Genomic DNA, 19843 nt, shown 5'->3' with positions numbered 1-19843 from the left:
AAAATATTGACAACTACTTCATTAAAAAAGAAAGTATTGCACTGAAAATAACACACTTGAGGGGAAAGATTACGGGTCGAAGCGGCAAGTCTATGAGTCACATCACTGTTCTGCCAACTTTTGGTTACCAAATTAGGTGAGTTCAATTCAACGAATCTTTTTTAGCTTCTAATATGGGCCAGAAAATGTGCTAGATGCTGCAAAGTTAAAATGAGGCTTGCTGCCCCATGCACACACTCCCTTCCCCCAGCTTTTGAAGTACTAGTCTAGCAGTGGAGGTGGGAATTATTTTTCAGTTGTCACCCTGAATAAAGGATATCTGTAGACAAATTTAAGTATTGATTTTAATTGGCTCAAGGCAAAATATCCTGAGAGATTTGTTTAAAAGGGTCATTTTTACAATCCTCCTGTTTAGGGAAATGTATGTGCACACTCAGGTCAATTGGGGATGAGGAAGGGGTAAGAACGTGATAGTTGCATAAATCCTTTCGTGGCGTAGGGTCAGAGAGCCAACTTCTGACCTAAATAAAAAGCACTGGAAACAGAATCTCATAGATGGTTCTTTGATTTATTCACTTATATGGGAAAGCTTATCCTCTAGTAGCTTCCTGAGAAAAGGTGCAGGAGAGGCAAACTTGTGAGAGTTTCCAATTTAAAAAATGTCTTCGTGGTACCTTACACTTGATTGAGAGTAGGCAGGTGAGAAATCTATTATATTTCTTTCAAAATCTTGAAGCAACTGCTTATGTCTAATGCCACTCTTGATTCCCAATCCTTCTATGTGACCAGCTTTTCATGTTGGGGGGGTTCTCTAGTGTTTTGAAACTTCAAGATGGCGAGCCTTAGTACAAGTCCTATTTTCATCCATTGTGTTGTGTCCCCCCATACCCTATTATTCTAGAAACTCATGTGTTTAATGATTTCCTCTCTTCCATTTCCTCTGTTCTTTCTGGAGTTCCTATTACTTGGATATTGAATGGTCCTGGTCTGATCCTAATCTTTTCCTTTCTTTTTTTCTCAATTTTTCAGGTTATTTGCTGAATTTCAGCTTCCAACCATGCTACTCAATGTTTAATTTCCAAGAGCATTTTCTTGTTAACAGTTCCTTTTCTATAGTAGTCTGTCTTTATTCTACAGATGCTTTTTCTTTTCTCATCTCTCTGGAGATATGACAGGTTTTTGAAGCTTCTTCTCCGTGTAGTCTCTGATTCTTCCAGGTTGTTGGTTTTGGGATTTTCATCCATGTTAGACACTTTCATCAGATGTCAGGTTATCCTTGGTTAAGATGAAAGACTAAAAAGCTGATAGGGGATTGCTGACTGAGAGTTTCACTTTTCAGCAATGGTTCTCAATTTCATATACACAGTGAAATCACCTGGCGAGTGTTAAAAAATACTGATGCCTCTGCAATACGCATTTTATTGGCATAGGGTATGAGAATTTTGAAAAGCTCCCTAGGTGATATTAATGTACAGGTTGAAAAGTACTACCCAAGAGTGCTCTGGCTGAACCATTTCATTGAAGATTTTTAGATTTTTAGATTTTTTGTTGTTGTTGTTCCCAGCCCATGAGGCTCTTTGTAATGTTCTTCTGTATGCCTATGTTCACTAATTTGCTTTTGATATGGTGCCTTCATTCTCAACTGTGGATAGTGTCTCCCAGTCCAGGGACTTTCTATTTGAACCTTCTCCTGAGGATACACCTCTAGGCTTCTGCAAGAGTGATGGAGGTAGGTGGGGAGGAGGAACATTTTTGTCCAGCTGAAAAAAAAAAAAGGGGGGAGGGATTTTATTGCTCTAACTGCATTTTAAACAGCTTTCAACCAATACTATTTTAGCCTCCTCTCTCTCTTCACTATCACTTCAAAGGGATATGTTGCTGTCAATTTGAGCCTTTAGGGTATCCTGCATTGAGAATAAAAACATTGATGCTCATTTTCTCCTCTGCCAAATTAGAATTAAGTTTTGTTGATCTTATTTCCAAAATTCTGGTGCCAATAACTCCTCTTTCTTCCCAGTCTTGAGGGTTGAGTTGTGACTTAAAAAAATAAAAAATCCTTTAGTTTTAGTGGTGTCAGGAGCATTCAAAATTTGATGTGCTCAATTTGTCATCTTTACCCAGAATCACCATGCTTCATATAAGTGAGGTTCAATAAAGTTATAGTTTTTTTACCCATTTTCCTGAAAAATAAAAGAGATAGTGGGAATTCCTACTAAGACCATCTAAAATCACAAAACCATGGCCACAGCAGGAACACTGTGTTTTATTGCTGTTGTTGTTGTTGTTCAATGAGACCTGCAGGAAAGGACATGAACACTCTAGAGTTTGTCAGGGGAGAGGAAGCACCCAGTGTGCCAGGTGAACAGGGGGAGATCTGGACTCCTGAGTTTTGGTAGACAGATAAAGTATTAGGCAACAAGGTACATTATCCACAGAGACACTGATAAAGGACTAAACTGGCAGCCTGTATAGTCCACAATCACCTTTTAGTTGGCCCACGGAGGAAATCTGGATTTTTAGCTTCTTTTGGAACATGGACATATGTGATTGTGGCTCACAGTCCTTCAAGGCCTTGGTCAGCAAGAGCTGAGCTGCTGCTGCCTCTTCGGAAGGCCACCTGCCTGGCCTCCAAAAACACGTGAATTTTCAACTTATCTGAATGTGCTTTAAGTATTTAAAAGGGAAGAATAAGGCTGGGTGTGGTGGCTCACACCTGTAATCCCAGCACTTTGGGAGGCCAAGGCGGGCAGATCACGAGGTCAGATCGAGACCATCTTGGCCAACATGGTGAAACCCCGTCTCTACTAAAATTAAAAAAAATTAGCCGGGCGTGGTGGCAGGCACCTGTAGTCCCAGCTACTTGGGAGGCTGAGGCAGGAGAATGGCATGAACCTGGGAGGTGGAGCTTGCAGTGAGCTGAGATCGGGCCACTGCACTCCAGCCTGGGTGAAACGGCAAGACTCCATCTCAAAAAAAAAAAAAAAAAAAAAAAAAAAAAAATTAGCCGGGCATGGTGGTGAGTGTCTATAATCCCCAGCTACTTTGGAGGCTGAGGCAGGGGAATCACTTGAACCTGGGAGGCGGAGGTTGCAGTGAGCTGAGATCGCGCCACTGCACTCCAGCCTGGCAACAGAGCAAGACTCTGTCTCCAAAAAAAAACCGAAAAAACAACAACAACAAAAGCAATCCTAGTCATGGCAGAGAAACCCTACTTAAGTCAGAAAGAATTAAAACATTTATTGGGCATAAATATATTACATATACACTACAGATACAGTTAGGTATTACATATAGCATAGTATTTGCAAAATCTATACATTAAAATTGATATGGCAGTTTTAATACAATGCATACGAAATAGTCTAAAATTTACAATACAGGAAAACATGATTTTCTTTTCCTCCTAGAGTTGAAAAGCTTGGAATGTATGTCCAACAGTGAGGTAAAACATTTTATCTTTCAATTTAAAGAATTGTGCAAGGATAACATTCAAACACATTCAGTTAGGGCACTTCTCAATTTTGACAGGAATACTGAATTATTGTAGCCAACAAAACAAGGTTAGAAAAATGCCAACATTTCAAGTTGATAAGAACAAGGCAGAGAATATGCAAAACATCTCTTTAAAAAGTTTTCTTTTTCAACAATTTCTTTGAGGACAAAGGGCAGTTTGCTTCACACGACTGGAATTTCTTGTGCCAGGGATGAGTTTGACATACAGAGAAGAGTCAGAGCATCAGAAGGCCACTCATTCACTCCTCACATAGCAAAAGGGCAAAGAGATCAGGTTAATAGAACACTTTATTTTATTGTTCGTGTGTAATGGCAATATATATAGTTATATATCAATATCACATATACATATTTGTGATAGAAAACAGTGCCATAGAGAGTAATAATTTTCTGACTGAAGGAATATAATGAATACCAAATAATGGTGAGCAATAAAATAAAGTGCTGTCAGCTTTGTATTTCACACACTTCAGCTTCCTGGTGGTTAAATGATAGTATGAAAATCTCAAGAAGATCAAATATTCATATAAATTTTGGCCTAAAGTACTATTTACTGAAAAAAAAAATTCAACCAATTCAGAGAATTTCTTTATAGCAGCAGTTCTGAAGTGTTTCAAAAAAGAGACTTCCCCAACCCCCCCAGAGGGGGCTTTGTACTCAGTTGAATTTTCATTGCTTAAAAAATACCTCTCCCCAAAACACCTGCATGGAATTTTTTAGAAAATGCAGATGCTGTGTCATAGTGGGTCATAGCACACATTTAAATAGGGGGGTGAGTTTTGGAAGGCCAGAACTTTGGCAAAAATATATTTACCTTGATGCCATCAGTTTGCAAAGCTAATTAAACTAATTATTATAGTCAATAAAATACAGAACTCTCTAGTACTCACTACATCAATATAGGCACACAGAATAATTCATTGATCTCAGCATTTTCTTCCAAGAGATGATTATGGTTTTTGGGTACATGTAAACGTTTCAATCACTGATAATGGATTTTTTTTTTTTTGGCATTTAATGCACTAGATGCTCTTATCTTTTTAAAAACATAAGAAAATATCAGAAGATTAATAATACTACAGATGTTGCCAAGGAACAAGGCTGACCTAAAATTACAAAAGTATAAAACACAAAAATATAACATGCTACAAAGGAAAATTAGTACATAAGTACATTTAAAAAATTTTACAATAAATAAAGATTGCACTGTAATTGGCATTTAAAGTACTGTATGCAGAATATAGTATAAATAAACCCAAAACAAAATAATGTTGGTTTCCCCATGACTTTGGTATGGGAATATTATAAGCTAGTACAGGATACTGCATCTTAGACAATAAAGATCAAGCACAAAATAGCTATGATCAAGAAAAACCAAGTAGCAAAAATATACAAAAACAGAAGCAGGGGGATACACTGTGTCTGTTGCACCCTTTTGGAATATATTTGCACCTCCAACTCTTAAATGTCCCTGAGGTACTTGAACATTATGGACTTCATATAAATAATCCAATGACTTTGGGTTAAAATTGATTATCTCATGACTCAAAATAAACATGTAAGAGTAACACTTTGCACTCCAATAGCACCTGTTGGTCAAAGATCTCAAAGCACTTACAAACATTAGAATCCCCATTTTATTTTATTTTATTTTTCATGCATGGGAAAACTGAGGCACAGAGAGGTAAAGTGACGTGTTCAGGTCACACAGCAAGTTAGTGACAGATCCAGGGAGAGAATCTAGGCTCCTTGATCCCCAAACACCCTGTGTTTACCATCAAACACCATTCCCTCTCCAACCACGGCCAGGCAAACCCACAGAAATAGAAACTACAAATTTAGATGACTCTCTTTTGGGTTTTATCAATTTTCATCTGCTGTTACATTAGTATTATGTGCACTGAATTAAGGTATTGAAATTCAATCACTTCATTGATACCTCAAAGAACAGCCTAAAGGCAAATGTTTCAAAAATAATGAGCTGACACATAAGAAGACTGCTCACAATTAGTGTAAATCATGGACAATGGGCAGAGGCACTAAACTGTCACCAGTTCTTGTCATATAATTCTGGTCAAACATAACAGAATATAATAACTCTAGTGATTAGATTAGAAGTAGTTATATACAAAGACAAACAAACAAGTTAAAGCAGCCTTTAAAATAGGTGAACAAGAAAACAACTAACTATTGCACAATGCCCTCTTAAAGTTACTGCTATGAATTGATGTGGTAAAATCTACAATGCTCCATAATTTATAGGTGCATTCTGGTTACTTGATTTCTTATACAGGCAGCTCATAGTGTTAAAATTATAAGAAATACAGATGATTAAAACATTTTAGATTAAAGTACACATTTTGATTTAAATGAGCCAAACACAGTTAAATAACTGAGTGACAAAATGGTTGTTTAGGGCAGTCTTATCTGAGTGAACATATCTTCTGTATGTTGCTGTTGCTGTGTGGTAATACTCTGACAACACTGAAATCCTAGCCCTGTAAGTACACACACGGTGATTCATGTTTACAGATACAGATGTTCAAGACATAAGAAGTGACTTGTGAATATAAATTACTAAACTGTAACAAAAAAAAATCAAAGGCTTGCAAAAGACATCAGTGAAAACAGAATGAAGGTAAATCTGAAAATTTAAAGGAAAACATAAGAAAGCTAGCTTTTGGTATCTGGTATGCTTTTCTTCTTTTTTTTTTTTCTTTTTTTTTTTTTAAAAAAAATCCAGTTTAACCTCTTCCTAGTTTTGCATTTCAAAAAGGTGCACCAAAACACTGACATTTTTTTTTCTAGCTAAATCTGTAAAACAGAGTATATAAATCAAAAAACAAAAGGGCTTTAAAAAGGGGAGTATCTGAATAAATGTGTGTATTAAAATGTGTAGCATTAATTCATACCTCTAGTTTTGTTGGGTTTACTTCATTAAGAAGTACTGTAATATAAAGGCAAATAAAATGGACAAAGTTGCAAAGCCAAGCACAATGATGGCTGCAAACTGTTCATCAGTAGGCATCATGCTCTTCATTTTGGGATCATCTAAGCTCCCCATGTCCCCTGTAAGCATGACCTCACTTTGTTGTAATACAAAAGCCGCAGAGGGGCTGAAGGCTCCGCTTAGCTCCTGAGAGGTGTCTAAACAGCGACGACACGCACATACGCGGAACCGGTAGTCTGTGTTGGTCTGGAGGCCTGAGATTTGGAATGTGGCTTCTTCTCCCTTGTACACCTTCAGGAAAAGAAAGAGTCCTAGTTAATTAATTTATAGCAACACAGTTGTCTCTAGAATAATCTTGGTTTAGATTCACTCCATTCACTCTTGGTTTATATTCACATTCACTCTTGTAACCAAAATGATATAAAAATGTATTTCTCTCAATCTGTATTCCAACCATAAAAAGGGTATTCCAACACACTTTGAATGAAACAATATAAAATCCAGTGACTCGAACTTTGACAGAAGGAGATAAGGCCCTGACTAGAAATGCAGCTGACATTTTAAGTAGTAAAGATGCATCTCGCTAAATTTTAATAATTTAGGTCACTGGTCCCCAACCTTTTGGGCACCAGGGACTGGTTCTGTGGAGGACAAGTTTTCCACAGACAGGGGTAGTTTCGAAATGAAATTGTTCCACCTCAGGTCATCAGGTGTTAGATCTGCATAAGGAGCACACAACCTACATCCCTTGTATACACAGTTCACAATAGGGTTCATGCTTCTATGGGAATCTAATGCCTTACTGATCTGACAGGAGGCAGAGCTCAGGCAGTAATGATCCTGCTTGCCAATCACTTCCTGCTGTGCGGCCTGGTTACTAACAGGCCACTTACCAGTACTGGTACCTGGCCCGGGGGTTGGGGACTCCTGATTTAGACTATAAATCAGAAGATGTCATAATACAAATAGGTCTACGTTTTTGGTCCCAAGAACAAAGTTAACATTTTAAAATGGAAACAAAAACTGACCGAACAAAATGTAAATTTTCCAGCAGGATGATTTTTTGACAACTGGATACACTACAAACGCATCCCCTCAAGATATCCCACCTCCACCCCAAGAGGTAGACACTATAATGACTTCTAATTCCGTAACTGATTTTGCTTGTACTAGGAGTTCATATAAATGGAATCATGCAGAACACACTCCCTTGAGCCTATGAGATTCACTCATGTTATCGAGTATTCAGTTCCTTATAACTTTACCTCAATTCCTCCGTTTTCTTTTCGATGGACATTCGGGTTATTTCCAGTTTGGAGGTTTCATATAATAAAAATGCTATTAATAAGAATGTTATGAAGGTTTTTGTTCAAATTTTGAGAAGTTATTTTTCTGGGTAAATACAAGGAAGTGCTGGGTCACAGAGTAGTTCTGTAGTTAACTTCACAAGAAACAGTTTTCTCAAGAGATTGTATCCCTTTGCGCTCCCATTAATAGCATGAAGTCTGAGTTGCACCACATCCTCTTCAACATTGATCGTCAGTCTTTTCTATTTTAGCTATCCTAGAGGGTGCGAATGGTACCGCAACTGCATTTCCGTGATGCTTAAAGATGCTGCGCATCTTTTCACGTGCTTACTGGTTGTTCATGTACCTTCTTCTGTGAATAGTATGTACAAGTCTTTTGCCTATCTTTAATTTGCAATTTGCTTGACTTTTATTAATTTGCAGGGCCTTGTTATGTGATCTGGATCTAAGTCCTTAGCCAGATATATGTGTTGAGAATATTTTCTCCCAGTTTTGTGGCATGCCTACTTGTTTTCTTGAGGAATTTTTTTGGATGTAGCCCACTTTATCACAAATTAACATTTAAATAATTTGGTGGTCTGTCTTGAGTGTTCATCTCTGTATGACAAACCTGATTTCTTCTATTAAGAATCTGGGATGTTTTCTTCCTATTTTGTTAACATTAATATAATCATCAAGAGGCTTACTGTTACAGAAACTTGAAAATGACCAGTTTACTTAGACATTCTCACATTTTGGTTGACTGAAACTAACAAGAGTCTTTGAAGGGGAATGGAGGAAGAAGGTCTCACAAGGTTCTTCCAGCAAAATGAAACCAATCCTCAAAAAACTTAAGAGGAAATGATAATTTCCTCTTAATTTTTATGCAATAAAATTGCATAAAAATTTATGGCTTAGAGTCAATGGATAGACACAGAAAAAAATAGCAGAAACGAAACCAAATCAATAAGAGATTTGGCTGATAATTAAAAAAGAAAATAAAATTAATGGAACTCTATCTGAGTGGTACTGAGTTAATACCTGTGAAGTGCTTAAAACACACCCGGTATGAAGTTAGTGCACAGTAGGAGTTAGCTATTATTATTATTGCTATTTAGAACTGAAAAATAACCCAGCAATAAACTTGTCAATTTTGTCAAACACTTTCTTTGCATCTAATGAGATAATTATATGGTTTTTGGCCTTCATTCTGTTAATGATGTATCACATTTGTCGATTTGGGTATGCTGAATCATCCTTGCGTCCCAGGGATAAATCCTACTTGATCATGGTGGATGATCCTTTAATGTGTTGTTGAATTGGGTTTGCTAGCGTTATACTAGGGATTTTTACATCTACGTTCATAAAGGATATTGGCCTGTAATTTATTATTATTATTTTTTGTAATGGCCTTGCCTGCCTTTGATATGAGGATAATGCTGGCCTTGCAAAAAAGAGTCTGGAAGTATTCCCTCCTCATTTACTTTTTTGAAAGAATCTGAGAAGGATTGGTATTAGTTCTTTAAATATTTGGTAGAGTTCAGCCATGAAGACATCAGGTCCTAGGGTTTTCTTTGATGGAAAACTTACTGATTTCACCTCCTTACCCATTGGTCTGTTAGATTTTCTATTTCTTCAGTCTTGATAAGTTGCATATATCTAGAAATTTATACATTTCTTCTAGGTTATCCAATTTGTTGGCATTTATTTGTTCCTAATAGTCTCAAATGTTCCTGTGTATTTCTGGGGTATCTGCTGTAATCCTTTTTTCTGATTTTGTGTCTTCTTGGTTTAGCTAAAGATTTGTTGATTTTATCTTTTCAGAAAAACAACTCAGTTTTGTTGATCTTTGTACTGTTCTTCTAGTCTCCTTCATTTATTTCTGTTTTCATCTTATTTCCTTCCTTCTGCTAACTTTGGGCTTAGTTTCTCCCTCCCCCCAGTTCCGTGAGGTATAATGTTAGGTTGGCATCTCTCTTCCTTTTTGACGTAGGTGTTTATTGCTTTAAACTTTGCTTTTAGAACTGCTTGTGCTGTATCCATTTTTTTTTTTTTTTAAGAGAGAGTCTCACTCTGTCACTCAGGCTGGACTGCAGTGGCACCATCTTGGCTCAATGCAAGTTCCTCCTCCTGGGTTCACGCCATTCTCCTGCCTCAGCCTCCCGAGTAGCTGGGACTACAGGCGCCCGCCACCACACCCGGCTAATTTTTTGTATTTTTAGTAGAGAAGGGGTTTCACCCTGTTAGCCAGGATGGTCTCGATCTCTTGACCTCATGATCTGCTCGCCTCAGCCTCCCACAGTGCTGGGATTACAGGTGTGAGCCACCGCGCCTGGCCATATCCCATACATTTTAATAAGTTGTGTTTCCATTTGCCTCAAAATATTTTTTAATTTCCATTTAATTTCTTCATTGACCCATTTGTTGTTCAGAAGTATGTTTTTTATTTCCATGTATTTGTGAATTTTCCAAAATTCCTTCTGGCATTGATTTCTAGTTTCTTAACACTGTGGTCTGCAAAGATACTTGATATAATTTCAGGCTTCTAAAATTTGCTGAGGCTTGTGTTGTACCCTAACATTTGATCTATCCTGGAGAATGTTCCATGTATGCTCGAGAAGGATGTGTATACAGTTGCTGTTGGATGAAACATCAGTTAGGTCCATTTGGTCTACAGTATTGTTCAAGTCCAATGTTTATTAATTTTCTGTCTGGATTATCTGTAGAGTATTAAAGTCTCCTACTATTATTGTATTGCAATTTATCCCTCCCTTCAGATCCTTCAATATTTTATGTATTTAGGTGTTTCAATGTTGGGTGCATATATAACTGTTATATACTCTTGATGAATTGATGCTCTTATCATTATATAAGGTCTCTTTTTACAGTTTTTGACTTAAAAGTCTATTTTGTCTGATACAAGTTTAGCTATCCCTGCCTTCTTTTGGTTTCTATTTACATGGAGTATCTTTTTCCAACCTTTCACTTTCAGTCTATGGGTGTCCTTAAAAGTGAGGTGACTCTTGTTGGCAGCATACTGTTGGGTCTTTAAAAAAAAATTAATAGCTGGGCATGATGGCTCATGTCTGTAATCCCAGCACTTTGGGAGGCCGAGATGGGTGGATCACCTGAGGTCAGGAGTTCAAGACCAGCCTGACCAACATGGTGAAACCTCATCTCTACTAAAAATACAAAAATTAGGTGGGTGGGGTGGCATATGCCTGTAATCCCAGATACAGGATACAGGCAGGAGAACTGCTTGGACATGGGAGGTGGAGGTTGCAGTGAGCCGAGATTGTGCCATTGCACTCCAGCCTGGGTGACAGAGCGACATTCTCTGTCTGAAAAAAAAAAAAAAAAAGAAAGAAAAAAAAAGAAAAAATTCATTCAGTTACTTTGTCTTTTTATTGGCGAATTCAATCTAAACAATTCTACCCATTAATACAAATACCCTAGAGGTGAATTTCCAACAAACTCAACTTTGCCTGAAACACTTGCCACCTATTCAGTTAGTGGGAATCTACAAATGTCTCTACATGTTTCTAAAGCCCAGTGTGTAAACTTCCACCAAGAAACAGGACATTCCATTAGTGAATATAAGTGCACTGGACATGAATTTAGTGTTGGGTCCAAGTTGAAAGACAAAAAAAAGGATCTTATGGTTTGGAACAGAGGCCAGGCTTCCAACAATGTTCACCTGGTAGTTACCCTTTTAAAGAGATTCCTCCCTCATTTTCAAACTTTACTTCAAGCATCTTACTATATTTTTGCTTAGTGACTAAACTCCAGACAACCAATTCTGTTTACTACTTATACTTTTCTAGATTTATTTTGCTTTTGTTATTCTTTTTATAAGACTTTAAGCACATTCCTCCTGGTGACTTACCTTGTTTCTTAAAATTGTGGCATGTGTTGGCCGGGTGCGGTGGCTCACGCCTGTTATCCCAGCACTTTGGGAGGCCGAGGCGGGTGGACCACGAGGTCAGGAGATCGAGACCATCCTGGCTAACACTGTGAAACCCCATCTCTACTAAAAATACAAAATATTAGCTGGGCGTGGTGGCGGGTGCCTGTAGTCCCAGCTACTCGGGAGGCTGAGGCAGGAGAAAGGCATGAACCCGGGAGGTGGAGGTTGCAGTGAGCCGAGATCGCACCACTGCACTCCAGCCTGGGAGACAGAGCGAGACTCTGTCTCAAAAAAAAAAAAAAAAAAAAAAATTGTGGCATGTGTCTTAGCTGTTTGAGTTACAAATAGCTAGGCTGGAGCAACTAAGAAGAGCTGTAAGCAAACCCCTTGCAGTCCTGAGAGACCATTCCTTTCTCACTGCTCACAGTTCCAATGATCAATCTAAATGAACGTTTTAAGATGAGCCCATTGTTATGGTGACTGCCCCAATCCATACACAGCCAGCTATTCAAGAGTTCAGACTACACTACAAGGAAACTGCCTCTCTGTAAGTTATTTCCCAACGTGTGGGAGGTCTCAGGAAAACAATAGCCATTTTTTTTCTTTAAAGATAGCTTTCAGTTGTGAGTGTTCTTTATTTTCTTAATTTACATTTAATTTCTTAAGTACAGAATGCTTTTCTTGGAAACTGTTCTTGAAGAGGATGATTTCTTAAGTATAGAATGCTTTTCTTGGAAACTGTTCATGAAGGGGATGATTTGCAACTTCTGGGACTATACCAGTTTGATAAAGCGAGTCCTTTCACATTTGCCATCTGGGCTTTGGTTTCCCTATCTTCAAAGTCACAGATAGGCAATTTATTCTGACACTCCATGGTGGTGATAAGCTAATGTTGGGATGTCTATCAAGTTGGAGAAAAGCTGACATCTAAGCAAGGTTTTCTGATATACCTCTTTCATTGATTCTTTTGCAGGTGACACGTATTGAAATATTTGTTTACCCTTATCAAAGGGTCAAATAATGTAGTCATTAAGAGTTCTTTTTCTCTGTGCAATCCTGGGAGCTGGGCCTGGCTGGTGTGACTTGGCACTAGGAAGCATTAAGCAGACTTTTCTCAAGCACAGAAACTGGAATCAGGATTTCAGTCTAAGTCCTTGCTCTACCACTTACTAGGTCTATAATCTCAGGCAAGTAATAGCTTTGTGCCTTAGTTTTCTCATCTTTAACATGGAGCTAGAACCAGTACCTAATAGTAACACTACTCCAAAGGAGGTTGAGGATCAGTCGAGAAAATGGATGTGGAAAATGCTTTGCAAAACGAATATGCTGGAGGGTATGTCTGCTTTATTGAATTAAATCTTCTTAATTATGCTGTCAGGTGAATATCATTACTTTCATTTTAGAGATGAAGAAACTAAGGCTCGGAGAGGCTGTTAATTTCTTAAAGTCTCTTAGCAAATAGGGGGAGTGGTGGATCCCAGATGAGACTCCACTTCCAAATCAAACACCGACCCTCGCCACTGAAATTGCCCCAGCTCTGCCTGTTCCATTATTGTCCTCCACTTTACTCCTCCTCTTCTAATGACTACAGTGTGACACTGGGTCCAGGTTTCATGGCCTCTGACTTTTCCCATATCTCGCTGCTAACTCTCTGGTATTTCCATGAAAGACCTTCTAAATCATCCCACCATGGCTCCTGCTGCTCCATAAAGGAAAACACTATCTTTTATGATGTTATTGAAAGCAGCTCCCTGCTCAGTTTGTGCCAAGCAAAGACCTGGACGGTGTTTTTGTGATGTGGCCTCTTAATTTCTGCCATTGAACAATGACATCACTGTAGAAAACCACTTAATAATCTATCCCCACAAATGTTTTAAAGACTTCTGGAAAGTGAATATAAATGTATATTTATATCTACTTTAATTATTTCTACAGTTTCCAGAATTTGCATGGCTACATCCCTTTTAAAAAATGGGCTCAGCCGGAGGATCATTTGAGGTTAGGAGTTCAAGACAAACCCCGGTAAGATCAAAAAAAAAAAAAAAAAAAGTGAGCCCAAATGTATATTTAATTTCCCAGAAACCCAGTTTAGAGACTCTTGAACAAAGACTTCATATATTAATTTTAACAAAACTTCCCAACTTTAACTTTGTAGAGTGGAAGATATCTGAAAATGTATTTTAAAAATAAAGGAATCCTATTTTTCTTGTACCATTAGGCAAAAAGCATAGTAAAATAATATAAATAGTTAACTGAAGGGAACTTTCTTAACGAAAGTCTAATCAAAAGTTAGTTTTTAATTTGTAAATGTTTCTTTTTTTAGCTATTCTTGTTATTTTAATTGGAACAGCTTCCCTCTTTCACAAGCCTTGCCAACACAATGTTAACATTATCTTTTTTACATTTAAGATAAATATATTGAGTGAGACGGTGTTCTATTATTTCCATATCTCCACAGCAACCAGCACAATGGCTTGAACAAAGTAGATGCTCAGCGAATGTTCTCTAATTAGAACCCTCAAATACTCAGAGTAGATATTCTGATACCACAGTGTTTGAAAAGAGAAACTGACAAGTAAATGTGAACAGTAAGCATTAAGATGCACACACAGACCATAGGGGCAAGAGACAGTTTGGTATAGGTGCAGCAAAAAATGGAGTCTATTGATAGAAAATATGTAGTTTCTAGTATATTTTATGCACGTGAATAGTTTTTCTTTTCTTTTCTTTCTTTTTTTTTTTTTTTTTTTTTTTGAGACAGAGTCTCGCTCTCGCCCAGGCTGGAGTGCAGTGGTGTGATCTCGGCTCGCTGCAAGCTCCGCCTCCCGGGTTCATGCCATTCTCCTGCCTCAGCCTCCCAACTAGTTGGGACTACAGGCACCCGCCACTACACCCAGCTATTTTTTTTTTTGTATTTTTAGTAGAGACGGGGTTTCACTGTGTTAGCCAGGATGGTCTCAATCTCTTGACCTTGTGATCCGCCCACCTAGGCCTCCCAAAGTGCTGGGATTACTACAGGCGTGAGCTACCCCCGACACGTGAATAGTTTTTCTAATATGTTTTAATCGTTTTCTAATATGTTCTAATAGTTTTCCTAATACATTCTAATAGTTTTTGAAGTGATCCAAATATTAAAACTTTGCAAATACTCTTGTAGTTGTATAAATAAGTAAATGTGAGAGCATACATACTTCATAGCTTGTCTACCTTGGCTCTGACTATAATGTCCTTAAAAGTCAGCAAATTCACATAGACCAGTGTGGTGAGGCCAGTCATATCTCAGTGAAGATTTTTTTAGAGTAACAGATTAAGGATTTTCAGGTTCAAAGAAAGTAACAAGGATGAGCTTTAAAATGAAATGTAATGTCTCAATTTTTTTAACTAAATTGTTGCATGTGGAATAAGCCAATCATATTTTATACAACTAAATGAAATAAATTTTTGAGTTATTACACTTGTAAACCTATGTTATTAACTATAAACTGATGGGGTTTTAAAACTAAAATATGAGATCCAAAAGCCCACATACAATTAAGAAGCCCAAATAATTGAAAATTAATTCAACATCTTTGTAATACCTGTCCCTTGAAGGTGACATCCTTCTGCAGAAGAGAAACATCCCCTGCCCCCCACATGAAAATAACCGTCTCGTGTGATTATGGGATTACTAAGTGGGATAACATGTAGCAACCTCCTAGGACGGGGCTTGGCATGCAATAGGCATCTAAGAAATGTCAACATGATACATTATATTGCTACTTGACTGTACTTTCCCTGCCCCCCCTTGCAGAAATCATGTGTAACACTCCAGGACAAATGCTTGGTGCCAGGGACCCTTGGGGCTTACAAATATAGGAGTTGCAGAAATCAACGGAAGAGGAGCCCCATGATGCTGGCTTGGTGTCCAGGCATGGCCATGGACACTTACAACCCACAGTACTTGGGAACTAACGATGTCACAAAAATCACCATGTCGCCAGGCCTGCCATACAGCTGTGCCTCCTCCAGGACTGTGCAGCTCTGCGCATCAGGGCAGCAGGCCACGCCTTGTGTCCCTTTGTTTTCATTCATTTTGACAAAGGCACCATTATGGGCTTTTCCTCTTGACTCAATCCAATTTAAACGGCACGGCTCCATTTGAGATTTTTTTTATTGAAGTAACCAATCATAATATTGTAATAAGTATAGAAACATTATTATTTTTACAAAGACTATTTCTGTTCTTGATTTGATGAACGATATATTTTAAAGTAATCTTGACATGTTTATTCCAAATGAGAGGATTTAAAGTAATACCCAGACAACTGAAATGAAGAATCCATAACCCTTAATTCAAAATAACATGCTGCATAGTTGAAATCCTGTAAATAACAGGGAGCTTTTTGGGAAGGGTGGCGAGAACAGTGCCTGCTCAGCTGCTGGAGGCTTACCTTCATCTCTTTACTAATGTCACCCCTCCCAAGAACTGAAGGGGAGATATAATTGCACCATGTCATCATCTGTACAGCTCCTTCTCATGATTGAATGATCTAATGCTCACTGTAACCACCTGAGTTAGAGTTACAACGAGAAAGCCAATTTCTCATTGGCTTTCTCATTAATTCTGGAGGTGAATTAATTCCTCCAGAATTACATGACTATGGGAGGGAGACTTGTCCCTGTGTCTTCCCTACTATGCCTACCAGGCTCAAGGGGAAATGTGCTAACCTGCAGGCCTCCTCTATTGAGGGCATAATGTTAGGCAGATAACTTTGTCCTTGAGCCAAAGATGACAGGCAAGGGTACCGTTACTGAACTACTTCCTGGGGGTTTTCATCCAATGGGCCTATAGACTCTTAGAGTACTGACTATGCCAGGAATCCCTCACAATGTAACACCTGACAGTTTCTCAATAAACCAGGGGTCCTCTACCTGGACTCCATGAAAGTGACTATCAGTTCACTTTACATGAAATTTTAAGTAGAGGTATGGGTACATGTATGGGAATTTTTCTGATATAAGGGGTCATGGCCTTCAGATACTTAAATGAACCTATAAAACTAAAAAAACCCTAAGAATCAGTAAAATAAAAGATGGTTTTTAAAGAGGTCTATCTTGATCTATGTTTACTTTGTTCTAAATTTGACCCTTTATTCATGCAGAAATAAAAAACTATCCTATGAGACAGTCATAGCCTCATTGTTTAATTTCTGTATTAGGTAAATGAGTTGAGTCATTAAAAAAAACATGATGAAGGGGACAGGCATGGTGGCTCATGCCTGTAATCCCTGCACTTTGGGAGGGTGAGGCGGGTGGATCACTTGAGGTCAGGAGTTTGAGACCAGCCTGGCCAACATGGTGAAAACCCATCTCCACTAAAAATACAAAAATACATTAGCCGCTGGGTGTGGTGGCTCATGCCTGTAATCCCAGCATTTTGGGAGGCTGAGGCAGGTGGATCACGTGAGGTCAGGAGTTCAAGACCAGCCTGGCCAACATGGTGAAATCCCGTCTCTACTAAAAATACAAAAATTAGCCTGGCATGGTGGCAGGCACCTTTAATCCCATCTACTTGGGAAGCTGAGACAAGAGAATCACTTGAACCCGGGAGGCGGAGGTTGCAGTGAGCTGAGATCATGCCACTGTACTCCAGCCTGGGCGACAGAGCGAGACTCCATCTCAAAAAAAAAAAAAAAAAAAAAAAGGAGGCTCCAGCCAGGATGTGTTGCAGGCTCCAAGACTTTAAAATAGTTTGGTCAAGAGAAGATCTTTCCTTGTGGTACTTTTTGTGATACCATGTAGAACCAATGCATGCCTTGATACTATATTCTAAAAATGATACAAGATAAAAATATATTGATACAGAAATACCATGAAATTAAATGTGGAGCTTTATAGACCTCTAGACACTTTAGAGTTTTCTTTTTTTTTTTTTTCTTTTTTTGAGACAGAGTCTCGCTCTGTCCCCCAGGCTGGAGTGCAGTGGCACGATCTCGGCTCACTGCAAGCTCTGCTTCCAGGTTCACGCCATTCTCCTGCCTCAGCCTCCCAAGTAGCTGAGATTACAGGTGCCTGCCAACACGCCTGGCTAACTTTTTGTATTTTTAGTAGAGACAGGGTTTCACCGTGTTAGCCAGGATGGTCTCGATCTCCTGACTTCGTGATCCACCCGTCTCGGCCTCCCAAAGTGCTGGGATTACAGGCGTGAGCCACTGTGCCCAGCCCAGAGGTTTTCTTTATGCAACAAATCTAAGCACCAAGAACTTCAGTAATTTTTCATAAATTTTGACTGCCAATAGGTAATAATTTCTCACAATTTGTTGATCCTTTCCTTGTCTTCAATGCTTATATTAAAATACTTCTTAGAAAAGTTATTGCTGCCTTAACAGGAATATGAATATGAATTGTTTTGCTTTACTTCTTATTATGCATGAAACTGTCTATGCCATATCTTGTACAAAATAAGAAGTCACATGCATATAGACACAATTTTCATTCTTTTAAAGAATACTTTACAGTTAAGCCTATTTGAAAAGAAGTTTTAAGCTTCCTAGAAAAAAAGCTGTGCTTGGAATATTTATTAACTGGCAAAAGGCAAACCAAATGTGCATGCAATCAAATGAAGAGTAAAATTGTGAGTAATAATTTAATACTTCAAGTTAATAGATTGTTTAATAATTAAAATCAGCTGCTTGCCCCACATCGTGACACCTGAACAACAGAAAGCAAATCACCTAGAACCAAGGCAAAGTTAGAGTTGATGCTTCAAGCAAAACATCAGAAAAGGCCATGGCACTTGTCATATGTTGCCTATAAAAATGAGCTTGGGGGAAGGGCCGGGCGTGGTGGCTCATGCCTGTAATCCCAGCACTTTGGGAGGCTGAGGTGGGTGGATCAACAGGTCAGAAGATCGAGACCATCCTGGCTAACACAGTGAAACCCCGTCTCTACTAAAAATACAAAAAATTAGACAGGTGTGGTGGCAGGCGCCTGTGGTCCCAGCTACTCAGGAGGCTGAGGCAGGACAATGGTGTGAACCTGGGAGGCAGACGTTGCAGTGAGCCGAGATCGCGCCACTGCGCTCCAGCCTGGGTGACAGAGTGAGACTCTGTCCAAAAAAAAAAAAAAAAAAAAAAGAGCTTGGGGAAAAAGGATATTATCCTATTAGGGGTGATTTTTTTCTTTCTATGCTGAAGTTTACTCTCGTCACCACTGCAGGTATAAATAACCCTGGTGCTTTGAAACTGTGTCTTTCACGCATGCAGAAAACATTTACTGAGTGCCAAACTATGTGCCAGTACTGGAAAAACAAAAATGAATAACACAAGCCCACGTATTAGTGGGTCCTGTCTGATTAGTGCTATAATTGAGGTATACACAGTGAGCCTGTAGCTCCGCTGTGGTGGATGTACAGCAATAATTACCTCTCATTTTCTTTTGCTTTGCCTCTATGAATTCAAAGCCCGTTGCCTGTTATTCTTGAACTATAATTATTTTAATCATTGTTCTGCACACATAAATATGTTTCATTCCCTAGCTCATGTCCAGAACAATGAATGAAGTACTAAAACATCATGTTTAAGTTAATGTTTGCTGAATAGCGAGAAGCCAAAAAAAAAAAAAGAAAAAAGAAACCAGTACAAATTGTCCCTGACTCAACTGTGGCTTTTCATGTACCACCACTCTCCTTAATCATTTCTTGGTAAATGCAGGAAGCACATGGGCATGTGGAGAATGCTAACCGTCATCTACTGAGCCTGCCGTGCAGTACTGTGTGCTTTCACCTGTTTACAACAAGAAACACTTTGTTTATAACTGTTTACAATAAAAAAAAAGTCTGTGGCAAACATATGATTATGCATTAGTATATTAGCATTTATATGGCCATGGGTCTAAATATATAACATTAAACAGACAACAGATTCAAAACAGACCATCTGCCAATAAAATCTAAATTACTGAATAGATTCACCTATAGTTTGGCAATGCCTGATGTGTCTAGATATCAAGCAAATAATGTTGCTTTTTTCAACAGGAAACAGCAGTCACCGTGCTTTGGGAAGCAGAACATTTTTCTAAGAACAGGTGGAAAAGCATGGCACGTAAAATAAAAGATTTTTACAATGCAAAGACAAATGTGTGATCAATGTACTGCTGGGAAATGAATTATTGTTAAGCGTCAATATGTTGTAAAATTTCTTAAAACCT

General features: G+C 38.4%; 1 protein-coding gene across 6 annotated transcripts in view; it reads right to left on the bottom strand.

The window, feature by feature from the left end:
- Positions 1–3212: 3212 nt before the first annotated feature.
- The window catches only part of FNDC3B (fibronectin type III domain containing 3B), a 365202-nt gene continuing 348571 nt past the window's right edge, over positions 3213–19843 (bottom strand). For all 6 annotated transcript variants that reach the window (XM_063621666.1, XM_063621665.1, XM_063621667.1 and 3 more), the window contains one exon: positions 3213–6754. In XM_063621666.1, the coding sequence (XP_063477736.1) occupies positions 6443–6754 (312 nt within the window). In that variant the 3' untranslated portion in view covers positions 3213–6442. The remainder of the gene's footprint in view (positions 6755–19843) is intronic.

Source organism: Symphalangus syndactylus, chromosome 17 (assembly GCF_028878055.3).
Source record: "Symphalangus syndactylus isolate Jambi chromosome 17, NHGRI_mSymSyn1-v2.1_pri, whole genome shotgun sequence".
In the NCBI taxonomy this organism is placed as follows: Eukaryota; Metazoa; Chordata; class Mammalia; order Primates; family Hylobatidae; genus Symphalangus; species Symphalangus syndactylus.
Note: the sequence above shows the minus strand (reverse complement) of the source record. Positions and strands in the feature narration are given on the sequence as shown.